At 44.2% G+C, this 26780-nt stretch overlaps 1 protein-coding gene across 2 annotated transcripts in view; it reads right to left on the bottom strand.

Annotated features, from left to right (window-relative positions):
* Positions 1–25776, bottom strand: part of EFNB2 (ephrin B2) — a 54867-nt gene extending 29091 nt beyond the window's left edge. The window contains exon 1 of one of the 2 annotated variants that reach the window (XM_033147777.1): positions 25411–25776. In XM_033147777.1, coding sequence (XP_033003668.1) covers positions 25411–25538 — 128 coding nt within the window. In that variant the 5' untranslated portion in view covers positions 25539–25776. The remainder of the gene's footprint in view (positions 1–25410) is intronic. The other variant, XM_033147775.1, reaches the window with a different exon arrangement.
* Positions 25777–26780: the final 1004 nt, after the last annotated feature.

Genomic DNA, 26780 nt, shown 5'->3' with positions numbered 1-26780 from the left:
CTTTGAAGCGGGAAATTTCAGTTGGCGGGTATTAAGCATCCTGTGGTCTGATACTTGGATTGCCAGTAGTACAAGTGAAAAGGATCTGGGGGTCTTAGTACACCACAAGCTTAGCATGAGTCAACAGTGTGATGCAGCAGCAAAACATAAAAGCTTCAACAGAAGTATAGTATCCAGGTCAAGGGAAGTAATAGTCCCACTCTATTCTGCCTTGATCAGACCGCACCTGGAGTCCGGTGTCCAGTTCTAGGCACCACAAGGATGTTGACAATCTGGAACGTGTGCAGAGCACGGTGACCAAGATTATCAAAGGCCTGGAAACCAAGTCTTATGAGGAATGGTTGAGGGAATTGGGTATGTTTAACCTGGTAAAAGGGAGACATAATCACCATATTGACATGGAGGAGGGAGCAAGCTTCTTTTCTTCTGCACTGGAGGCTAGGACCCAAACCAATGGATTCAAGTTATGAGAAAGGAGATTCCACCTAAACATCAGGAAGAACTTCCTGACAGCAAGAGCTGCTGGACAGTGGAACGGACTCCCACGAGAGATAGTGGACTCTCCTTCGAAGAGGCTTTGAAGCAGAAGTTGGATGATTTAGTTCAGATTCCTTGCGTTGCAGGGGTTTGGGCTAGAAGACCCTCGCAGTCCCTTACAACTCTACAATTCTATGATGTTAGCCTCGCTCATGGAAGCAATCACCCTAGAAAGCTTGTTAAAGTTAAGTTTCTCCAATGTCACGTAACCCTTATAATGGTGTAGGTGGGGGTTTTGTTGCTTTTCAGTGGTATCACAGGCACTGTCTAGGGCAGAAGCTGCTGCTGAAGCTAAGCAGGTCTGGCTCTGGTGAGTGCCTGGATGGGAGACGGCCTGGGAAGCCACTCATGAGCTGCATGATGGAAGGAAGGTATGTGATAAATGTGCTAGATAATTAAATGTTACACAGAGCAATTTCAACTATAACAGAGGCATTGGCTGGCCCCTTCCTGGCCTAACATATGGACGGGCAGTGAACCAACAGTTGCTTCAGCTTCCAGGCAATGGATACACATCTGACCTCCTTTTATCCACAATACCTCCCTCTGCTTGCTGATCCTTTAGAAGGCTTCCAACTCATCTCCTTCCCTCATTCCTTTCGTAAAAAAAAAGGAGAGGAAAGCTTCGCCTTCCCTTAAAACTAGGGCAGGTCTACGTAAACCATTAAAGTGTGCACTGCCTGGTATCAAATGGTTATCTGAAATATTTCAGATTCTTTATCGAGTTGGCTACTCATCAGTCAAGCAACCGGCTTCATTTTAATGTGGTGCCTTAAACAAAATAAACGTTTCAAAATTAAAATAATTGCTTGTAATATTGATTCAACCGCAAAATGAAGACACGCTCTCATGAGCAACAAAGGCCACTGCAATCTTTCTTCCCCCACCCCCAAGCCTGGATGCATGTGTTCCAATTAATGCCTGGAAGCTGCTCTTTAGAGCTATGGATACAATATCCCCCTAATACCTATAGCTGAAAGCTTCCTTTCCCTCTTCCTAAATCTTTCTTGTCAGCCATATTGCTGCAGAGATCTTCCTTAATAGAAAATGTCTCTGAAGACTGAAAGGAATGGGTTCCTAATGAATGGCCCTATCCAACAGCTAGCATTAAAACGCCGGGCAATCTTTCTCCCTCATATACACAAACATACAAACACGTGTGCTTGCTCCATTATGAAAGCTTAATAATTAAACCAGAGATTCCGGTTATCTTGCACTTGATTAAATAAGCCTACCAACAACTTCCCCAGCCATCCCTGACCTGGTGACCTGACCCTCCCATGCTCGCCGATGGGAGTTATGGTCTATAATACAGTGGTACCTCGCAAGACGAATGCCTCGCACAATGGAAAACTCGCTAGACGAAAGGGTTTTGCAATTTTTTAGGTGACTCGCAAGACGAATTCTTCTATGGTCGTGCTTCGCAAGACGAAAATTTCAATGCATTCCTATGGGAATTAAATTTCAATGCATTCCTATGGGAAACCGTGCTTTGCAAGACGAATTTTTCGCAATACGAAACGACTCGCGGAACGAATTAATTTCGTCTTGCGAGGCACCACTGTATTTGTTTGGCACCAGGTTGGGACAGACAGCCTTAGCATACCCTCCAGCATTTCTCTGATGAAAGCAGGTATGTCCTAAGGAAAAGCGGGACATTCCCAGATCAAATCAGAAACCAGGATGGCTTCTGTAAATCCATGACTGTCCGTGGAAAATAGGGACACTTGGACTGTCTGCCTTAGCATGGAAATAAAAAGGTGCATACATATAAGATGGTGACGATGGTTCAGAGACTCTTAATTGTGAGTTTGTGAGCTAGAAATGGATCTCCGCTTGCCTAAAAACTGTTAAAAGGTTGCAGAGGCCATCGTTTTATTTTATTTTTGCATCTTCACCCAAGTACAATCTGACTGTGCAATCCTGTGCATGCTTCCTTGGAAGGAAGTCTCACCAAGTTAAAAGGGGCTTGGCTCAGAGACATTGCACATGCCTTTGTAAATCAAGAAAATCTTTAATAAAAAAATACTAAAAAGGGGGGGGGGTGTTTGCTCTCAGGTAAGAGGGCTTACAATTGCCGCCAGAATGGCAGAGTCATCCAAAAAGTCATTCAGAAAGAAAACAGCCTGACAGTCAATAAATATATTGTAAGTGTATTCTTTAAAAGATACATGAAGAAAAATGTGTGGATGTTTATTGTTTCCTTAAGTCACTTACTCTGCAGCCATTTTACTTCAAAAACTACATATTAATTTACAAGGCACAGGATTATAGAGGAAAGAAGAGGCTGTCCAGATATTTATAAGGAAGCTTAGAAACAAGAAATCTATGTAAACAATTTAATACGGCAAAGTTTAGGTACTCTGTGAAGGTAGAAAGGCTTGGCTGCTAGTGATTTTAGTGTTTGTTTGTTTTTTGCCGACAGGCTTTTACAACGGGTCTTATGGATGTATCTTTCTGAGTTTAGCTCCTACAAGACCTCAAATGCATTGTATTTTTAATTGATCTGTCTCATTCATTCACTTATCTTTAGCATTCCATTTCTCTCTTGCTTTTCAGGTAGCCTTGAGCCTGTTTTGGAAAGGCAGAGTGTAAGCGTTTTACAATAAGCCACCAGTAAATATTTTAAATGATTTTACTGTTTTAACTGGAATGACCACAACCTCTGATTCACCTTAAAGCAAGGCTTAATTGGTTTATGGACTGTGGCGTTAAGTATTCTTGTGACGTTTTGCATTCAAGAAGCAGAGGCTGCTGGTGTACTTGTGCCACCATCTGTGTGGGACATACAGTCTTTAGAGATTTTACATATCCACAATCCAGTCAGTTTTCCTGACGACACTTTGAAAAAAGGTGCAGGGGGTGGTAGTGATTTAGCTAATTAAAAAACTTTTGGTTCAAACAGAACTGTAACTAATACACAAGAGCAGAAGTCTCCCCAAACCCACACCTGGTGCCAAACCAATGATGGCAAGGCCACGTCCTCTGAAGAGTTCAGCTGAAAGCTGCACGGGAAGGGTAGGTTCATTATGTCTGCAGCTGTCGGGTTATCTTCCAGAGCAAAGGTATGCGATGCAAAGCACCAAATCCAAATGCAAAACCTAGAGCTCTAATGCAAAACCTCCAGCCGCTTCACTGTTCATTCTCACCGCAGATTTGCATTCAAACAAGAACCACCGTTGAAATTGAACAGGGCACAAACAAACAAGCAAGCAAATGGTGCGCTGTTAATCACGTGTGCATAGATGCAAGATAAGGGGAGACAGAGAACATATTCCTTTTAGGGCTGGCGTACAGAACCAGATGGAGCTGATGAACAAAATTGGTTCTAATCTCCCTTTGTCTGCCTTATTTGCCCTTCTTGTGGCTCCTGAAACAGAAAATATGGAGCTGCATATGGCTGCTAGGAACCATTCCAGCAGCCAAGAGGTACAGACTGATGGCACCCTTTGCCAACGCGTAGCCAGCTTCTATACCGAAGCACTGGGGCAAGCGATTTGAACATGAAATACACAAGCTTCAGAAACAGATGTCAAGTTGTTTTCATTCCTTTTAAAAAAAAGAAAAGAAAAGAAAAGCCTCCTTGTTGTTGTTTTTTACTCCCCAAATGTGAGTCTGAATGGTGACATTTCAAACATGAGATGCTCGCTCATTATAAATGAAATGCAGTGATGCCTAGATTTATGAAAAGAGGACAACAGGCTCCTATGCGTGTGCACAAAATATATTCAGTCCACGATTCCGAATGCATTTTTCAAACGTGCAAAAGCTCTTCTTCAGGGGAAGAGGTATTCAGTGTAAGGAAATGCTTGAAAACCTGAAAAACCTGTTTGCCAGAAATTATGTAACGGGGGAATCCACTGCTTGGGAGTTTCATGTGGTGGAAGAACAGCGGGCACCTCAGTCGCACAGATGGCATAATGTACGAAATAGGAAGTCCATGTGGGATCCATCTCATAGGCTGTATTACCTGTGTGGTAAAAGAGTGTGGGAAGGCTGTTCCTCTACCGTGTCAGGATGCCAAGTAATATACGTATTATGACAAAACATGAAATAGCAGAAAACAACCCATGCGTATCATTTGCCACAGGAGTATGGAGACTTCAAATACAGTACAGATGCTGCATCTGTACATGCCTCAACTCTTCTGTAATCTCTCTTCCCAAATGACTTTTTTTTAAAAAAAAAATTCCTCAGCTGTTTAGGTGTACAGTACTCTGCCTCTCCCAGTGTTTCCTAGTTCCCATGGTTACTGAACTTCCTTCTTTATGCATTTTTATGAAATGCTTCATTGCCTAGGCAATCCCAGATAAGATAGGGCTGGGCAATATCTGGTTTTCAACATTGTGATATATCACCAGGTAAACATCACAATACTCTGATATGTCACGATGTCTGAAATAAGGATCGAGGTATGGAGAGGCATTGGCTGGATTCGCGGTTTTCCCCGCATTGTGATTCCCCCCCCCCCAATAACACATACACAAACACAATATCATGATTTGGACTTCAAATCTGTTTTGGACGATATATCGCCCAGCCCTAATCCCAGAGCAGGCTACATTAAAATCAATAGAAAATAAACATTAATACAAAATAATACAGACAAAGCTAAAACTAGCCGGGTTAACAACCATTCAGAAGGCTCCTTCAAATGCCTGTGCTGCTTTGCCATACACAGTGCCTGCCCCCCCCCACACCCCCACAATAAGCCAGGTGTGGCGCTGTGGGTTAAACCACAGAGCCTAGGGCTTGCTGATCAGAAGGTCGGCGGTTCGAATCCCTGCGATGGGGTGAGCTCCAGTTGCTCGGTCCCAGCTCCTGCCCACCTAGCAGTTCAAAAGCATGTCAAAAGTGCAAGTAGATAAATAGGTACCGCTCCGGCAGGAAGGTAAACGGAGTTTCCGTGCGCTGCTCTGGTTCTCCAGAAGTGGCTTTGTCATGTTGGCCACATGACTCAGAAGCTGTACGCCAGCTCCCTCGGCCAGCAACACAAGATGAGCACCACAACTCCAGAGTCGGACACGACTGGATCTAATGGTCAGGGGTCCCTTTACCTTTTACCTTGAATCAGCTAGAAATCTACCACCCAACCTCAATCACCAGCCTACTTCACTCTGAGAGTATTTTCACACATGAGACTAAAAGTGTGTTTTCACTTGAGAATACAGAGCAGTATTTATACTGGCTACAAATGCACATCCTATTTCAAGATGTGTTCTTCATCCCACATTAACACATTCGCGTGGGTATACAAGCAAGGCCAGCAGAGCTCGAGGATACTTTTATCATCATATGTGAAAAAATATTACCGTGTCACTCTCCTAGTCCTCCCACAACAGTTCTGTGCAGCAGTACTTTGCGCTCAAGGGTCTTCATAAGCCCATTTTGCTAGGCGGATATTGACAACCGAACTTACACTATATGCAGGGCCTTCCACCATCAAGACATTGAAATGAACTGGGCCTAATGGTTAGTTTACATCCAAGAGGTTACAACTGTTAGAAAGTTGTTAGTAAACAGCCTCTTGCTTACTTGCTAAATGTAAGAATGGAAATACATTTCTTTAAATGCATATTGCAGGACAATGTATTGCATAAAACATGAGCAGAGGCTAAAGCTCCATGCAATACTTTTAACACATGAATTTGACTCTAGAGACTGGCAGCAATGCAGCACACTTAATGATCTTCCCACTGCAACAGTCTCCTTTGCTGAGAGCTTCTCCCAAACCGAAAACTATATACAGAATCTTGTCCCACCTGCACTACTCTCATATAGCCAAGACCAGGGGTCGGCAAACTTTTTCAGCAGGGGGCCGGTCCACTGTCCCTCAGAGCTTGTGGGGGGCCGGACTATATTTTGAAAAAAATATATATGAACGAATTCCTATGCCCCACAAATAACCCAGAGATGCATTTTAAATAAAAGCACACATTCTACTCATGTACAAACACCAGGCAGGCCTCACAAATAACCCAGAGATACATTTTTAATTAAAAGGACACATTCTACTCATGTAAAAACACGCTGATTCCCGGACCATCCGCAGGCCGGATTTAGAAGGCGATTGGGCCACATCCGGCCCCCAGGACTTAGTTTGGGGATCCCTGGCCAAGACTGTTTTATGTTGGGTATCTAACATTTAAAAGAATGTGAATTGGGAGGTATGTAGTTCACGCATCATTTATTGGGGGCAGGGACAGCCTGTTTTAGCTGAAAATGATGGGTTATAAATGGTACTTTTACAAATGACCTCCTTACATAGTAACATCGCAACTATTTACATTTTATTATTTATTATTTTTGCAATATTGTGCTGAGCAATTACTGGAATGCTGTAAGTACTTGTCGCGCACTAGAGAGCTTCTAGAGAGCTTTGTTCCATTTGCTAAATCAATTTCAGCTCCCACAATGGACTGATGCCACCGTCAGAAAACCACCAATCGACACAGCAGGAAGCTGCATTCTCCAGAATTCACTGCTGAACATCACACTATCATGTTGTATTTGCCTGCTCTGCAGGTGGGGATAGGGAATCATGCCTACATATGCATACACTTTTTTTTTTACCTTACATATATAGATACGCATACATATACATACATAGTACACCTTTAGTAAAATCATGGGCATGTCCTTACAGAGATGAATTGGCCCACAGAATCACCAGATGGAAAAAGTAATTGGTAAATGCAGGGCAATTAGATGCTCATTCCTACCACTTCTTGATGAATCATGCATGCACCTCTGGCCAAGAGCCCAACACTTGACTCCTTGACCCCACTCCACATCTTACTTCTCCGCATCTCATCTCAGCCCCAACTCTCAACGTTTCCCCCCTCTTTTTTTGGTGGGGAGGACACAGTTTCCATAGGAATGTAGTGCTGGAAGTACAGCACACATAAGAGAAACTGTTAACTGATTGAAGCTCTTTGCAAAAGCACTTTGTCAGACACATGTGTGTACGGCAGAGTTTTGGCCGTTTGCAAAAAGAGGAAAGAAATAAAAGGGCAAAGCAACTTCACACAGGAACTGAAGTGCCATTCCCCGCCACTGCATTTATTGTTTAAAAGTGGCAAGTCTTTTGCAAACACGCATCCACCACGCTTAAAAACCACTAAATGCAGAAAAGTGTCCCCTAAAATAACAAACCAATGAATAACTGAGATAACAAATTGAGAGTAAAATGAGTATCTGCAATAAAAAAAGCACATACCCACTCTTCAAAAAGATAGCATTTTCTGGATAGCACTTTACTGCCCCCTTTTGCACTTTTAACATTAGAACAGGTTTGAGCATGAATGCACTGTTCTAAACACCAGCAAGATAACAAGAGGGCAACAGAGCTGTAGGTTCACACAGGAATAGGCTGTCAAACGCTGTGTTTTTGAAGCATTATAGTAATTACCAAAGATGCAAAACCGTAGGGATGGTGAGTCAATTCATTTCAAGCAGCTACAAAACAAGTCAGTGACTAGGGGGTTAAACAGAAATCACCTGCCTTTGTATAGGCACATCCGCACTTGGGGGCCTTTCCTGTTATTTCAGGCAAACCTACTTTTGGATATTTCTAAGGCCAAACAGTTGAAGCAGGTTTGTTATACTTATGGAAAGAAAGGCTCAGCAAGGAGACAATGCGCTGGGAGGCCACCAGGCTGCATTTGCAGAGTCTGAAGAGTAGAGTATTAAATGCATATAGCTACGCCCCCCCGCCCCCCCACAAGCCAGATCTTTATATAGTGGCAAACAAAATAAATATATTTTTTATGCAAGTGCACAATGAGAAACCCAAATTCTGAAAGCCTACAGCACCAAACCAGTTCAACAGCTCTGAACTGTAACTTCACTGTCAGGTCTGTATGTGTGGCCATGCCTCTGTAAACCTCCTTTTTTTTTGAGGACAACAAAAAAGACATTGAATCTACCGTCTAGAGGCTGGTTATTTGCAAACTACTAATTCATACTGACAATGGGAAAGAAGTCACTCCCTCCGTAAGTAACCTCGGATTCCATTTGACAAAAGCCATGTGTGCCTTTATATTTAAACTTAAATCCATTTCCTTCTGTCATCCTAAAATTACTAAGCAAGTCACAATAATATTAAATTTCACTGCCTACAGCACTGTGCGACCAAACCTTTGCTGCAATGAAAGCAGAGCAGACTCCAGTTTGATGTAAAGTCTGACATTCTGTTTTGTAGCCACAATATACAGGAAGAGTTTGATGCTGCATAAAAGCGCAGCATGTGCTCGCATGCACACTATTGCACAGATCGTTTTATGGCTATTCTGTCTAAATAATGGCAGCAAATTTGCCAATACCTAAAATAAAATAAAATAAAATACTCTGCACCATAGCTTGCTGCAAATATATATATGACAGACTCAAGAGAATTCTTGTGGGAGCTCTGCAATCTGGGAAGCAGGAAACGCCCTTTCCTTGCAGAGATGTAAAGATTTAAGTCGAAGCAAAATAGAAAATTCTTTCCAGTAGCACAAGATTTAAGTGTGTAAGGAGAGAGAGTGGAGAGTGAGTTTGGCAAGCACCTCTTTTCAAAAGTTCTCTCTCCAAGCTCACAGAGATACCAGCTGGTATCTGCCAGAGTGCACTTTTTAAAGGGCACAATAACTCAAGCCCAAGCCGGTAGAGACAATGCAACAAGACTGTGGCATAGCAGAAGCTCAGCGTCCCTTATTCAGAAATCCCCCTTTTTCAAGACATACGAGTGTAAGGAGGCAACCCCTTAAAGGTTTTGAGACTCCTTCCTCTTAATTACAATTTGTCAGCACCTGTGCAGTCTTGTTCTGAGTCACACAGCAAGAACAACAAAAGAGGGTGGGGACTCCCTTGTCCTTTGGCTGGAACGTTCACATGTGTCAGAAGAGATACTGGTTTTGCCGTTCCTTGAGAGAAAGAGAGCATGTGGTTTTTTGCCTAGGTGAAGAAACCACAAGCTTCTTTAAGCACACTTGTTTTCAAGCTGGGGTGCGTAGCACCAGACATTTATAACAATGGCAATGTCAGCAGTTGAGGCCAGTTCACACCAAAACTTACTTTCCCCTGCCCTGATTATTGCAGTCACCTCGTAATACCGCACTTGTGAATACTAGGCCCAAAAGATACACACTGTCACGAGCCTCAAAAAATTAAAATTGCAGGGTTCAGCCAGTACGGAAATCAAGCTTCTTTTTACCTGAAGAAGGGTACTCATCATGCAGATATCTCCTGAGGTAATTGAGAATGTGCATATATAAAGCGAATGAATCAACCTCAAATCCATTTCACGTGAGTTTTAGAATTTACATGTAGAGTTCCCAAACATCTTTGTGTCAAAGTATTCCCATTCAAACTGTTCATCCATCGTCAACTTAAAACACACACACACACACACACACCCCACAAAAACACTGTAGGGAAGGTTTGTTAGGAAAGAGCCGAAAGAAAACCAAATCTAAATCCCTCATGTGCAATATTGATTTAATCCAGTTTCTTAGTCAGGGAATTTACTACAACTTTGGCAGAATAAATGTGAAAAGGATTGCAAGATGGAACAAGAAGGTTGTCTGTAAAAGCGAAAATAAATAAAGAACGTGGTGTTTATTATAACCCAGCATCTATACAACCATGGAACACACCAGCACCACAATTCACCTTGTATCCCGTGGTGCTGTGTTAGGCACTGACACACACCTAATATACAAGCAAGCGCATCACAGTTTGGGCTACATAGTTTGGTGGGACCCAAGATTGGTGCTTCACACACAGGAAAAACACAAACCTCCATTTGCTTTCTCATGTGCGGCTTCCCAAGTACTTTGACAAGAAACAATTTTTAACATTTTTAGGTGTACAGTGGTACCTCGGTTTACGAACTTAATCCTTTCCGGAAGTCAGTCCTTAAACCAAAACCATTCTCAAACTGAGGCACGCTTTCCCTAAAGAGGCGCCCTTCCACTGTTCGGATTCCGTTCTTAGACCGAGATAAAGCTCTCAAACCAAGACACTGTTTCCGCTTTTGCGGAGTTTGTAAACCAAATCGTTCTTAAACCGGGCTGTTCATAAACTAAGGTACCACTGTAGCCTACATGTAAAACAGCAGAAATGTACTCCTAAAAACACCAAGAACATACCTACAGATGCACCCAGAATATATTTAACACCGTAGACTGCTAGAAGCAAAAAATGAATGACAAAAAACATTTGAGGCCATCGGAGTACACTCTCACCAAAGACTTGTCCAATATGGAATCTGTTTGATGACCAATTATGGTGGCTCAAAAAAGACAAAGTCAGTTCATTATTGCACACAGGCCAGGGCTAATGAAAACAATGGCTTCATGTCAGAATTCCTGTGTGTGGGTGAGGGAGAACAGAATTGGGTCCACTGGAAAAACCTTCTGCTGAACCTATTTTTTACTCCTCCCATCTTGCCAAGTGTTTATCTGGAACCATCTCTCCCAAGGGCGTGAGGCAAATTAGGCAGTGACTCAGGTACGGGAGTTGTGCATCTGGACGCAGGTGTGTGGTGCTTTGCATCTGGGTGATAAAAGCCTATAGCATGTGCCAGTGTAAGGAACAGAATCTGGCCAGTAGGCCTAACCTATTCCACCCACCCAGTCTCTGTGGGCTAAGTTTGAAAGGCAGGTGGGGTCACCCATGGGTGTAGCCAGAATCTTATGGGGGGGCAGTTAGTTGATTGGTGAATTAGTTAAGTATTTCTCTTGTTTTAACTGGCTACATCCATGGGGTCACCCACATTTCGATCTCCTCAGAAGATCACAATGATGTTTCTCTATACCCAAGCCTTCGGCTGATTTAACATTCTATGGCCCTTTAAATGTGTTTGTGGGAAGGGGGTTATTGTATTTGGTGTTCTCATTATATATTTTTATACAGGTGGCAACCATTTTAAGGGGGTCCAACTGATACGCAGGCCCTTTGGGGGGGCAGAACGGGACATGCTTATATTGTGTATTGTGAACCGCCCAGTGATCTTCAGAGGAAGGGCTATACAGTTATACCTCGGAAGTCGAACAGAATCCGTTGCAGAAGTCCATTCAACTTCTGAAACGTTTGACTTCCAAATCGGAAGCCCCACCAAAGGCTTGGATGTTCGAAAACCGGAACACAACCAGTTTTCGATCATTCGGGAGCCGAGATACGACTGTATACAGATTTAATAAATAATAATAATAATAATAATAATAATAATAATAATAATGGCACCAGGTGACATGTTTTTGCCCATGCAGTTTACAAGTGTCAACAATCAGGCGACTTGCTGCTTGCAATGAGCTGCTCATGGTGTGAACTCAATAGAACTAACTTCCAGGTAGATGGTGCATAGGATTGTGCTGCTAAAACAGAAACAAAAAACCCTCTCTCACACAGCTTGGTTGCCTTGCCAGCCAACATGATTTTCCCTGCTCAGCTCACTAATAAAATCTAGAATTACCTTGAGAAAAGAAAAGGGGGGGGAGAGAGAGAGAGAGAGAGAGATAAAGGTTAAGCTCTGTAGAATGACTTAACCAGACTGCTCCTGAAATAAAACTGAAAATTAATTAAATGTGAAGAAAACAACTGGAGTGTGGACAGAAGACGCAAAAGGACGGCAGAGCCCCTCGCAGGAGTCAAGGTGATGCTAATGCCAAATGGCACTTTTGCCCACTGAGGCATACAAATCAACCGCTGCTTGGGCACCAGTTAAACAGATGGTAAGCACCAGCCAAAGTAGACCCGTAGTGAAGATACCTCACTCAATGAGAGCCAGCAGAACAGCAATGTGCACATTTAAGTACAGGACTTGCCCAGACTCCTTGAACCCCACTTGCCAAAGCAGGTAAGCTTTAATGAAGGTTTTGACGTTCGGGAGTGAACTGTGCTAGCCTGTTGCAAAACGAAGTCAATTTGTTTGCTTGCCCTTTTCCATGCCAAATGTGTGTTTAGGGCGAGGCCCAATAGCTCCTGCAGCAGCATTATCACAGCTGCTGACATTATGCTGGCACTGTGAGATGGCGCTCTGCAGAACGACTGCCCTGCTAAAGCAGCAAGAACTCCGACTGGCAAAATGGCGCATGGCTGGGTAAACGAGAAATGGACCCAGCTCATCCTAGGGTTCACAAACTCAGTCGCTCCAATGCCATGAAGGATCCATGGGGGGGGGGGGGGAATGTTCTCTCAAGAGTTGTCTGTGAAATGAAGTAACTTGAAAGCAAAGGACATTTCACCATGTTGGGATTTACAGAAGCAAGAGGAGACCTTTCCTGCCTCCAAGACCTGTGGTAAGAGCAGTGGGCTTGTGGTGAAGAGAATCACTCTGCACAATAGGAAATGGGGGGGGGAGATACTACAAGAGGCTCTTGGTGGTTTCTGCCTCCACCCCAGCATGATTAAGACTCATCAAAGGTAGCATGCGCAAAACATTTTGGTCAGCATGGAATTCTGCACCAGAGGAAACCTCCATGCCCAAGTACATATTCACTGCATTTGTGCACATCCATTGCCTCAATGGTGTTCTCCCACCCCCCAATGCATTCCCCTATACCAGGGCTAGGGGAACTTTCAGCCCACCAAGTCTCTCCATTTGGCCCATTATGCCATTTTGCTAAGTCACTCCTACCTAACTTCAGTGGCGGACCTAGATTTTGGGGGCCCTGAATTGTTATGGGGGCCCCTTCACAATCAGCATAAAGGTCTGGGTAACCACGGTTCAGTGGGATTGTTCCACGAAAGATCACCACTTTTTTAATGTAACTACTACATCTCCAATTTTGATTAAACTTGCTCAATTATCTCAGGTAACATGAATAACGTTTGCAAAAATACTCTTTTCCTGGTTTTTCTAGCAACCTGCTCACCTACAGTTTCATCCTCCGAGAGCTTCCTTGCAATGTCATTTTCTAGAGACAAGCTTCTGAAGATGCAATCTTGCATCTCAAAGTGCAACCTTACCCTGTGCTTTGAACAAGCTTATGAGGACCCTTGTGGGCAAAAACTGCTGCCCGATGTTATTGTGATGTTGGGTGATTTGACGGGTGGGCAGCTCCTCCCACTTGTCAAACTTGGCCCATGAAGGGTCTGGCCAAAAAATATTCCTCCCCTCCAGCCCTGTGCCAAATTTAGATGGGAAGCTCCGCAGGTAGGGAACTGACATTTCTTGCTTATGTTGCAACATTTCACAATGCTGTTTATTTTAGTTATACACAGGCTGCCCAGTAGCATCAGTTCTCCATTCAAGCTGCCTCAAGCAGTGGCGAAAGGGGGTAAACAATGTTTTAAATATATAAATCTTTTAAATATATAAGCATGCCTTGCAAAAATTGATTTGAGTCCTGTGGGCAACACTCCCTCTGGTGCATTCTCTCCCTGTATACCTCCAGATCACCCCAACAACAACAACAACAACAACAACAACAACAGAAAGAAAAAGAGAAACTGCAATTACACATGCTTTACTTTCCCGTGATATCTGGGTTAAAGCTTGATCTGGTATAATGAAAATGTGCCCAGAAAATGATGGAAGAGAACTTCACTCTTCCAACTTCCACCTTTAACTGTCCACTTTTCATTAGTGGAAGGGGTGCTAAGAGACTCTGCAGGTGCCAGTTGAAGGCCTCATGGGCACCATGTTGGCTAACCCCATCAATAATGCTATAGAAAAATAAAAATATGTACATCCCAAATTGTTATTGAATTACTGTAGACAGCTACCAGGATGGACTTAAGTCTCATTTCGACGCATTGGATTTTGTTGAATACAAGACGTTCTGGACACATCTGGCTGTTCCGCTCCCACAATCGGCAAGAGTTTCTATATCCAGAATAGAACGGTGTGTTCCGAAGCATCTCTAATTCTAAAAGGGCGCACACAAGTTTTTAATAGAAGTCAAGCTGGCTGTTATCCGTAACTTTTCCCCGCAGCTTCAGTAGAAGGGTCATCAGTCCGATGCGATTTATTAACCAAGGATTAATAATGCAGCACAAACCTGACACTGATAGCTGGAAGATCCTAGAGGATGTGACCCTGGGGTTTATTCTTGTCTATTCCTTTTAATAGCTCTGCAGTTTCGCAAGTGTTGTTTAAACTCTTCGGGCACAATGAGGAGAAATAAAACCATCAGCCTTTATATAGTTCATTCTGGGCAAGAAGCAGCTATATGAAGGCAACTTTTTCAAACTTTAAAATACGGCATTTTGCTGCTTCCAGGTTAAACACTAAGTAGTCCAGTCTGCTACGTGTATGTAAAGGTCCACCAAAATGAGGCAGCCATGCAGGTACACATGACTAGAAATAAAAGCAAACCTTCACTTCTCCACTCACCCTGCTACCTTCTAACTGTTACCACTAGATACAGGTCAAAGATGTCCAGGTGCACTTTTACGGAAAGCAAGCAAAGGGAGAATCTGCAGCAATGTTTGCAATGTTTCCTCTGCTGTAATCTTAATTGTAGATACGCCATACAGGACATGGATACTGCACCATTTATCAAACCCAGTTCTCTTTTTTTAGTTAAACTGGCTACTTTGTACTACATATTAGCTTTGTTGTAACTCCTGTAAAACAAATTGCAACAGCTGCGAATCAGCAGGAAACAGAATTTCAGCTCCTTAAACACTGCAAACTTTTTAGGCGCTGATCCAGCTCCTAATGTATTTCCAATTATTCTAATGGGTGCCGACTTGAGGACTTAATTACGCATGTCTTTTGAAAAATGATGTAACAATGTGTTAATGATAATGTTTCTTTTAATGGATTGGATAACCCAAAGTGCTCTCAGAGATCGGACAAAAGCAACCTGTGCAATCTAGGTCTAAACATCTGATGTGGTGAAGACCCAATGTGGATGGGCTGGAGGGTACATTTAAGCATAGCAATGCTTCAATTGCATCACCCATCGCATGCTGCAGACCATTTAATCTTTCAACATCATCATGACCAGAGTCACTTGGATCCAAGCTTCACATTAATTTCAACGCAAGTATGGAAATACATTTATTAGACTGCTGTATGACTCTTGGGTACTCAATAGTTCAGAGGGGTATGTACTACAGGGGATGCCTAAATTGTGGCCTTTCACACAACACACACGTGTAAACACTTCTATTTTATAAATATTTCTATATCTGGAGTCAAACCATTCCTACTGAAACTGACAAAACATTTGGATTGCAAAGCAAGAGGTAAACTGACTGCTACAATATACTGCCTCCAAAACTGAGTTAGACCCAGATTTCCACTGACCTCAGAGGAATGCAATGGTAACATAATTCGGTATCATTAAAATGATGGCATGTCCAGCATGCAAGAAGTTATTCCGTGAGCCCTTAATGTAAAACAGTCTCAGTTTATGGGTTGGTTTGTTTTAAAAAGAAGGGAATGGACAAACTAGTGCCACAAAAATTTGCTGCTTTTAAGAAAAAAATTAGTCACAGCAACAGATCAAGTGCTAATGGCTTCCTTTGTGTGTTGTGAAAATGCTTTGCAACAGAAAGCACTATATCCCAGCTGCAAAATTTCATGTGCTGCACTTGAAGACATGTATACAGGTAAGTACAACGTTAAGATTTGCATCCACACTTGCTTTCAAGAGGGGATGACATAAAAAAGCCTGCTTGACGGCTACTGCACAGGAAGCACTTCATAAACAATTTCCTCTTCTCCTATGCAGTATTAAATGTGCACAGTTTTATCTGTAATGTTTCTGAAATGTGACATGACAGGTAGGTTCGAAAGCTAAATGTTGGATAATGGTTAGCAAACAAATGACATTGGTTCTTGCATTATTTCTTTAATCACTTTAACCCTTGTTCCAACAGAAAGGGTAAGGCCAGAGTAATTCAGCTGCTTCTTTTGTGATTTGCCTTCCATAAATATGCACCAGTCTGCATTTGAAAAGCTGAAGGAGGCCGCAAGCTTGCTGGACATTTATCATGCCCTGTTCCCTGTGAACAAGCAAATACTTTAGTTGAATAGCCCATTAGCAATCATTGTCAAATGCAGAATGCAAGGTGCTTGGATGTGACCAGCCTGTAAAGTAGAGGGCATTGCCCCTGAGCTTTGCATAGTATCTGCAGCAGAAATGGATCTTTTGCTATAGATTTCTGAAGGTTAAGCTGGGACACTGGAGAACATCGCTGTGCATGAGACTTTAGACATTACACAAATACACTCAAACCTCAGCAGTGCATTTATTAAACCATATTAACTTTTGAGCAGCATGTCAATTTTGGGTTTGGAAAAACGGTTACGGGTCAAAAGAATGTTTCAAAGAGGTTCTGCAAAAGAAAAGAAAAATGCTGCAAGGTTTTTTTTTTGGTGGGGGGGGAATCAGTTGGCTTTCTCTCAATATGCCAAAACTCAAAAGCGCAGTAACCCACAAAAACAACCTATTACAGCTAGCAAGGAAGTGCTGACATGTGGGTTTTCGCCAAACTTACTCCATGATCTACTTTACACCAATTGCCTTCTGTTTTTCTACGTATAGCCTTACAATTCATTTGGCTTTTTTCTATCATGCAGACTAGTGATAAACGAAGGAGCTTCTCATTTGTAATATGGTGGTTCATTATGTAATAATAGCTGACTAGCTTTTGGCTTCTTTTTACTAACTGTGAGGGCTCTAGCAAGACAGGAGTCTTAAGTTATTTTATAAAGGGCAGTTAAAAGCAGATGTACTGAAGAATGCGTGTAGCAGTGAACCATTCCTTTTCTTACTTTTACAGCTACTGCAAGCCCTAAGGATATATGGCAGTCAGCAGGGGCAAACTTCCTTTATGCTGGCCTAATTCCATTGAAATTAATGCAACAGAGTTTGATCCAACTGTTTCTAAAGCGAAGTAGGTCCACCGTGGAATTTGAGCTTCAGGCTTCAGCCCTTCAGAAGTAAATGCCACCTGGATTAAGCGCTTCAAGTTTATTTGGGGTGTCTGGAAAAAATGTAAAAGGAGGATTTCTCCACTTCTTTTCTCTTCTCAGGGGTTGTGAAATAAGAAACAATTTTTTTAAAAAAAAGAAAAAAGAAAAATCTCCAGAAGGATCATCTGGCCAAAGGGAAAGGACAATGTGGAATGTTTATTTTAGCTTCTCCTGTGGTGTGTGAGCTGCAAGGGCCCTGTCTGAAAGATGGCTAGAATGAAAAGCCTCCTCTCTTTTCTTTTCAGATAACCTCAACTGCCACCTATCCACTATGCTCTCTGTTCCTTGCCAGCATGTCCTTGCCTGAATATCCCAAATAGATTAAGGAAACAAACTCCCAAGTGCAGCTAATCCTACAGAATGACCGTCGCCGCTGGGCCAGGAGTTAAAAAGGAAAACCTTCTACGGCAGAACAATTGCAGTGATCCGAAGTTTTAATCAGCCCAAATCTCGAGCAATAAAAAAGGGCAGTAAATGAAATCTACCTTTACCATATTATACGCCACCAATGAGCAAGAACTGAGCAGCTTTTCTTCACTGCTTCAACCAGCCAGGCTACAAGTAGGCCTTTCATACTTCCTAATCCCAGCCCCCAAGTTTTGTTCCCCCCCCCCCAATTCTCACATAATACCTTGCAGCCCTGAAGCAAGGCCCTTAGTTCCTCCATCCCTTTCATAGACGTGTCATTTCTAACATCAAGCTAATCTATATGTTGCCATGGCATTCCCCTTTATCTGCCTTTACATCTTATGAGCTGCATGGATTTACCACATTATTTTTATCTGAAAGACAGAAAATGGTGGTTTTATTGCCATACAATCAGATTACCGCTGCTAGTTTCTCTATGCCTTTTTAACCATACTTCAATCAAAGGGGATCACTTTCTTTAGACGCTGCCCTTGATTTACATTACATCTGTAAAGGCCTAGTCTGGGTTGTAATCCCCTTATTAACTAGGAGCAGGGTTGATTTGCCTAAAAATAAAAGCAAATTGTGTCAGACCTTTTCACTTTGTTTTTGATTCGGAACTACAAAATGGATTACCAAAGAAATCTCCAGAGTTCACACGGCCGCTATACTACTGAATTTGAAATGAGAATTAAACAAGTTAAACAAGAGGGACCGTGTCAACGGTTTACATTTTCCATCATGGGTGAAGGGATGAATAGCAGTTATGTCTTTGTGCGCACCAGCTTTGCAGAGAAACAATGGAGCCACGGGAATTTTCTTTCCAAGCAGTTCTTACACTGTCTTGGGCCATCACGCTGCCCCCCCACACACCCCGGCAGTCTACTTTGCATTTGCCAGATACAAATGGGGGGGGGAGGAATCTATAACTTGAAAATATGAAAACATTTCAAGTTCCAAGCGCAGCAATTTAAGTTATTACGTCCCTGTGCTTTAATCAAAATGTTTAACCACTCAAGACGTCCTAACATCACGCTAATGGCAAGTTTACATAAAGGCCATAAATGAATTGGAAAAAATGGGGTTCTGGTCACTTTTCTTTCCCAGAACATCATGCCTTTTTGCTTGCATCAGTAAAGTTTTAAGTAGCCAAGATTTATTTAAGACTAGATCTGTACTCATCTAACACAAAAACCCACATAATTGTAGCATCTTTAACAGACTTCCCTAAAGGTGCAACATCTCACCGAGAATTATCCTGAGCTAAACTTTCTACCAATTTCCTATTCAAGAAATGTTTCCTGAGCACAAAGTGCCACACTGAAGTTGTTCTGTGGCCCTTAAAGGTAAAGGGAACCCTGACCATCAGGTCCAGTCGTGTCCGACTCTGGGGTTGCGGCGCTCATCTCGCTCTATAGGCCGAGGGAGCCGGCGTTTGTCCGCAGACAGCTTCCGGGTCATGTGGCCAGCATGACAAAGCCACTTCTGGCAAACCAGAACAGCGCACGGAAACACAGTTTACCTTCCCGCTGGAGCGGTCCCTATTTATCTACTTGCACTTTGACATGCTTTCAAACTGCTAGGTGGGCAGGAGCTGGGACCGAGCAACAGGAGCTCACCCCATGGCAAGGATTCGAACCGCCGACCTTCTGATAAGCAAGCCCTAGACTCTGTGGTTTAACCCACAGCACCACCTGGGTCCCTCTGTGGCTCTTAAAATAGGGTGGGGAGTGCCCTTTCCAATTATGACTTCACTTTCAAGTTTATATGAAAGCAATTTACCTTTACTTGGCTGGCAATTGATTCTACACATGTCTAATCAAAAGTAGGCACACTGAGTTTAATTGGACTTACTCCCAGGTAAGAATGGGACATGGGTGGCGCTGTGGGTTAAACCACAGAGCCTAGGGCTTGCCGATCAGAAGGGCGGCGGTTCGAATCCCCGCGACAGGGTGAGCTCCCGTTGCTTGGTCCCTGCTCTTGCCTACCTAGCAGTTCGAAAGCACCCCAAAAAGAGCAAGTAGATAAATAGGTACCACTCCAGCAGTAAGGTAAACGGTGTTTTCGTGCACTGCTGTGGTTCGACAGAAGCGGCTTTGTCATGCTGGCCACATGACCCAGAAGTTGTACGCCGGCTACTTCGGCCAATAAAGCGAGATGACCGCCGCAACCCCAGAGTTGTCCACGACTGGACCTAATGGTCAGGGGTCCCTTTACCTTTACCCAGGTAAGAAGCATGTGCATGCAACTTTGCTTTATAAGGCATACAGATAAGAGGCTTTGAGATGATTTCTGTAATTACAGCAATTTTGATTGCGACCGATTGCGTGTTCTAACTGACCATAGAAAAACAACAGTCGAGAAATTTTCTAAGTTTCATGCAGATGTTTAAAATTGTCACCCAACGTAAGATGTTAACGTCTTGCAAACCTTGTAAGGAGTGTACAGCATTTAAAGGCTGCAGTCCTATAGACGTTTTTCCTGGGAGTACACTACACTGAATTGATTAAACATACCAAAATCCAGTGTGGTGTAGCAGCATAGTGCTTAGTGTTCTCAGAACAAAACCTGGGAGACCCATGTTAAAATCCCCACTCAGCTACAAAGCTCAGTGGTGATCTTTGCCTGTCCCAGACCTCTCAGTCTAACCTCACAGGGTTGTTGTGAAGATAAGATGGCGTGTGAGAACCATGTACACTGACTTGAGCTTAGAGTGAGAATCAGAGTTTGAAGGAGCTCCTTGGAGGAAAGACACAGAATTACAAGCATAGTAAATAAAGTAAGTTTTGTGCTGCCTATGACTTTGCCTTTGAGCAGGAAGTGCCTAAATCATGCCTTGGATTCAGAGTTCGCCATGTTCAGAATAGATCCTTTGAAGGCATGACTAACTTCATTGCCATTGATTTCAGTGGGTCTACCCTATGCATGACATGTCTGGGATCCAACCCTATGTTTTAGATGACATCTGAAAAAACAAAAGTGTTTTCGTTTGGTAAGTTCAGCTTGACTGGCACAAAGCACACAAGAAATAGCTGGTAAAAGGAACAGTCTTGGCTCGCTCAGTGCTGGAAGTACTAGGCCGCTGCCAGGCAATTTTTTTATGAGCTTTGGCAGCCTAGTTAATGCAAAAATACCTGAAAGGTTTTGGGGTATGCTACTTGCCTGCCCTATCAAAGAAGAGGCGTGCAGGTGTTCCATTTTCAGATTTGCTAGCTCAGAAGGAAGTACCCAACCATTTGATACATAATCCAGTGTGCGAGTCAGCCCCAAGCATCTTCATATATAATATATTGCGATTCTCCAATGTAACTCTATAATGGTTAGGATTAAGAAGGAAAGCTCCAGGATTCCCAAATAAATCCTTGTCAAGTAGGAGTGCTTCTAAACGCGTTGCAAGATAGCATTTCAGCAAGCTCTTTATGCTCCAGTAGGCCGAGCTTTCTTGTGAAGCAAGACTGTCCATTACTTACAGTTTATCATCCTGACAAAATGCAAGGAATGGGGATGTGGAAGCAACTAACAATTCATTCTATACTTGGTACTTTCCCCCCCTCCCCTCCCCCCCCACTTCTCTATATTAAAACCGACAAGATTAACCCAAACACAAATTGCAGAGCACAGTTCAAGGGGCTATTCAGTCGGCAGTGAATGTGCATTTGTTTGCCTACCAAAAAAACAATATAAGAATTTCACAAACAAACAATGAGAAGCAGGCTGGTTTTTACCATTGAAAAGATGGCTTAAATTGGGCCATCAATTGTAGGCCATTTTATCAGTCCTTGACAGGTTAGTGTTTACTCAGGCTAACTGTGGCAGATTTTTACGTGTAATAGGTTATCAGAGATATTATTTAGCTATTTGTTTGCCTTCCCTTGGTCAAATTACATCTTGCTAAGGAAAATAGTCCCAGGGTTGGCGGATAAAGAAAAATGATTAGCTGACAGAACTACTCCATTTAAGGGGTAAGGCAACATCAATTTAGCCAATGTTATTGATAAGGAAAGCTCCATCTACTTCAAACTAAGAGGTACTGAATAAACTGTAGTTTGTGGTTTGAACTATTAAGTTGGGCAGTTGTGGTCATGTTAGCTCCATTGAGGAAATGAGAGTGGAAGAAGAGAAATGTCCTATGTTGAGAAGGAGTGTTCCTGTAGTGACCTAAAAGTCTTACTTTGCTATGCTTTCCTAGAATCTGGGTTTCTCACTGTCTGAAGCCTTACAACAACAAAAGTGCCACCCAAGGAAAATATTCCTTTCCTCCTACCTATATGCTCACACCTTTCAGGCAAAGCAATATATGTATATGTATCCTTCACTGACAAAAACATGGAATATTTAAATGAAGCAGAGCTATTAGGTTACAGCAGAATACAATTGGAAAATACAAACTGGGTGTCTTGTTGTTGTCCCTTCTTCACCACCTGCTAAAAATTCTGGTCACTAAAGCAACTCGCAGAGAAATCGCAGTTTAAGAGGCCATGAAGGAATTTGGATTACTTTCTTCTACAGTCTTATCACATATCCACTATGAGCCTGGCTAAAATTCTTTCTTTTATTGCTTCCCTGTATAATAGATATATGAATCGTAAACGGTTCGTATTTAACTTCATTAAATGAATTAAACACTTAATTCCGGGGCAGTTATCTTTGGAATCAGTCTTAATACTCTCCTGAGAAGTAACTGCATTTTATTTCCTATTTAATAAGGAAACATTAGCTATTCTTCTTCAGGCAGACAATAGTGATGAATTCTAAACTGAAATGCGCTCTCCGAAAAGTGAAGATCCTGACATCACTTACAGCAAAACGAATAATGTACTATATTTGAAAATTTTCCTTAAGTGCAGGCCTCCACAAGGCCTATAAAAATTACAGGCCACAGCCATTTTTAAAGAGAGAGAGAGAGTGCACAAACCCCAGGTCACTTCTAGCATGCTTCTGCCAGTGCGCTGCGTAAGACTAATCTATTTGGGTAAACAAAAATTTTAAATCGCATCAGCGGACAAACAAGTGCTACATTTTAAGTTGGGAATAAAAGCACAAGTAATTCAACTGTTGTCTTGATAAACGTTCGACCTTTTATGAGTTTACGCAACAAGGGGAAGATGTTAAGATAGAATTACTGCTTTGAGGGCGAGGCCATGCACTGTAAATAGCTACTCCAACCATTTGAGACTGGAAAAGGAAAGCTTTCTGTTAAAAGGGGGGGGGAGCGCTGCGAAGGCAGGTTAGGCCTGGAAGCAGCCAGAAGAATAATGACCACAGCACAGCAGAATACCGATATGTATTGGAAGAGTGACCTCTGTAGGAATAAAGCGATCACTAGACTGCAGCAGCAGCAGGCGGGAAGAATATGCCGTTCTCCTCTAAAGGCTAAACTTAATGCTATCAACTATGTGGGCTTTCCCACTCCCCAACAAACACACACACACTCACAATAATTTTGAGAAATGAATCTTCCCCTTAAAAACAGGCACCTTCCTTGCTTGAACACAAATGTCCTCGCTGACATTTTCCAGGTTTGAGAGAGAACTGGAATGACAAGCTCAAATCCATAGTGTCAACTGCAAGTAAGGACCGTTTTCTACACAGAGAGACAGACAGACACACACACACACACAGAGAGAGAGAGAGAGAGAGAGAGAGAGAGAGAAGCAATTTCTTTGTATGTCTGCCTGGGGAAGGGAAGAAAGCACTGCTGGGCTGATCCCGCTAAAGATGGACCAAGGCTCCTGCATTCTAATGAAAACAAATGGCCCCTCTTTGCTTTTCCACATTAAAAAATAAAATAAAAGCCCTGCATGTTATCAAGGTCCAGAAGCCTGCTCGTAAATCTTCCTTTCCTTGGAAAAGGACAGGAAGAGAAATCTAAAAGGGGGCAGAAGAAAAATGGAGTCAGAATGTGATTTCCCGAATAAACTCCTTTGGCTTTCTAGGTCTAAATCCAAACTTGCGTCGTTTCACACAGAGCCTGAGAGCAACACACACAGCGCCCAACTGAAGAGCTATTTCACACTTGTGAACCGGACCATTTCCTCAATGAGTTTCTCATTTAAAGGTATTTTAACAGCCGTTTGACCGTCTTTTATAGGAGAGCCTGTCTTCTGTTCACATCCAGCAAGCTTGCTCAGGTTTTATAGGTATGTTGTGCTCTGCTCATTTTCAATAAACTACTTCCCAAGACATCATTAAACAAGGCACCGTTATCACGTCTTCTCGAAAATTAATTCTCCTGATGATGGCATTACAACACACACACACACACTAACAAAGAAACCTGACCCTAAAGAGGCTTCTCTAGATTTCAAAGTTTGAATAGTCAGTTTTATCTGTAGTAAAACATCTTCCAAAAGCAAGAGAAACCTCTCTTCCCAGAAGCCTCACTTTATTCCAAGTATACCTAAAGTTCACTATTTGCCGTCCACCGCTGCATGCAGTTCATGGATTCACATGCCCCAGAACTACAAACAGGCCATGCCTTCTCCTAGTCTTTGCACCCAGGGGTTTTGATAGGTGGAACACAAGAGATACTATCTTAAATCCACTGGAATCAAGGTGGAAACTCCTCTCCAACTCCCACCTTTTGCCTTACTGCATCAATGGTTTTCTGGAGAAGCGATCTCAATCCACTTCAATAGTTATGCGTAGAGACATGCTCTGACCCTGTTGAGGCCACCTTTATAATCTTTGTTCTGCATGGTTTAGTAATGGAAGGCCAGAAGTGAAAAGGCTGGGCTCATCATGACTCATCAGTCCTGTTCCCAAGGATCTAAGAGACTTCACTTCACCTAATGGTCAAGCTAACTGGGAGTTTATGTAGCAGTGGAGAGGGAACAGCTGGATTATTCTGGCAGCCTTCCCTACTTTCTCATGCTGCCTCCTCACTCCACACCACTGCAGCACTGCCCTTAAGTAGACCCATTGACAAAACTGTCTAAACTTCTGCCAGCTTCCTGGGCGCCACACAACCGGGTCCAAGAGGGTTGTTTTCTGGTTGGCTTTCCTTCCCGCAAAACCCGCGGCAGAATAAACACACAAGTTAATTGTCTTCCGCTGCGCTCCATTCATTCACACGAAAAACCCGAGCCTAGGACCCAAAGGGCAGGCTCAGGCTCCAACCTTCGCTTGTGGATCGAGGGAATCCGATGCGTTTAGGATCGGTGATGTGCGCGCGCGCCCGTAACAAAAATAGCTGAACCTTCCTCCTTTACGCACGCACGGGTACCAGAGAGAGGGAGCCTCGCCACCCCCTAACCAAGGCCCAGAGCTCCGCACTGTGCGCCCTGTAGAAGATGCAGGATCGGGCCACCTAGAAGGGCCAAGACTTTTGCTCCATTTGCTCCAAGAGAGCAGAATCGGATACCCTAGCTTCCCCTCCTCTAGCCCTGACCCTTCTGCGCACCCCAGACCAGATCCTGCGGCCTGGCGAAAGGGCCTTGGGCGCGCGAGGGATGCCAGACGTGCCCACCCACCTGCCTGTCCTTGCGCACCGACCCCCGTCCCCAAACCCTGGGCCGGGGAGAGATCCGGGATCCCCGCACACTTACTTGGAGTTGGAGGAGTTCCAGTAGATGGGCTCGAGCACCAGCGAGCTGGCCAGCACCGTCCGGCACAAAAGCACCCAGATCCCCCAGCAGCACCTCCCGAACGGGGATCCCCCCCGGCGCGCTACCATGGTCGGGGGCGCCGCCGCCGCCGGGTCCTGTCCCAAAGGCTCGCCAACTCCGCGGAGGAAGACGACGAGGACGAGGACGACGACCAGGCAAGCGAAGGCGGCGTCCACAATTCCTCCGCCAAGAAGAAGGAGCCACAACCACCACCAGATCCCGGGCAGGGAACGAGCTCGCCCTGCCGGCTCAGTGCGTCGGGCGCCCGGGCGCCGGCATGGAGGAGGAGCAGGAGGAGCCGCAATCCCCAACTAGAAGCGCCCGCCAAGGAGAGAGTCGCCCGCCGCCGCTCAGTCCGGCCGCCGCCTCCCCAAGGACCGGAGCGAAGGCCGACGAGAGCACGGGAGAAAAGCGCCGGAACGCCCAAGTCCCCCGTCGGCGCGTCCTTGGCCGCCTCTATAAATCCACCTGGAGAAGGAGACGCAGCAGGTCCCGTCCGGCGCATCCACGGGGTTTCATCCTCTCCTTGGCCCGGGATGAGGTCAAAACCAAACCGCAAAAATAGGCAGCCTTCCTCCCGGCGTCCAAGCCCCGGCCGAGGCAAGCGAGAAGGCTCCGGCGGGCTCCCAGCGCCCGCGCCGAAGACTGCGACGACCAGGCGAGGCGAGGCGACGAGCTCAAGGCTGGCCAAGGCGCACCGAGAAAGGCGCGCTCTCGCTCGCCGCACCAGCAGCAGCAGCCCCTTTTTTCTCTTTGCTTTCCCGCTTCTCTTTCCTTTCCCCCCTCAACTTCCCCTAGTCCCCGCGCTGTGGTCCGCTTCCTCCTCCTTCTTCTCCCCGCGCGGCTACAAGCGCTCCTCGCCGCGGGCTGCTGGACTTCCCCGCCGCGGACTCCCTGTTGGCTCCAGAGGCGAGAGTGAGGCTCCGAGCGCCGCGTCCTCGCTCCTCTCTATAAACGCGGCCACCCCCCTTCCCCGGCAACGGCGGCGCTGGTTGGGCGACGCCGCTGTCACTTACGCCAACCTCGCGCCCAGGCTCAGGCCCCGCATTCTGAAAGGGGCGGGACCTGCGCGGGGGGGGGGGAGGTGGCGGGATGGAGGGAGGGAGGGAAGGGCGGCGACAGGTAATCCAGTAGCTCCAGTCAGTCATCTCATAGGGTGGGGATGGTTATAGGTCGCAAACGCTCTTTCCCAGCCGAGTATTTTTATTTTAAAAATAAAAGCACACTTAAGCTTTTTGTTCCTTTTAAAATAAAATAAAAAAAAATCTTTGTTTTAAAGGCGCTGGGAAAGCGGGGAGCGGAGGGCGGCT

Source organism: Lacerta agilis, chromosome 4 (genome assembly GCF_009819535.1).
Source record: "Lacerta agilis isolate rLacAgi1 chromosome 4, rLacAgi1.pri, whole genome shotgun sequence".
In the NCBI taxonomy this organism is placed as follows: Eukaryota; Metazoa; Chordata; class Lepidosauria; order Squamata; family Lacertidae; genus Lacerta; species Lacerta agilis.
The sequence above is the reverse complement of the archived record's forward strand: the minus strand, read 5'-3'. Positions and strand labels throughout refer to the sequence as shown.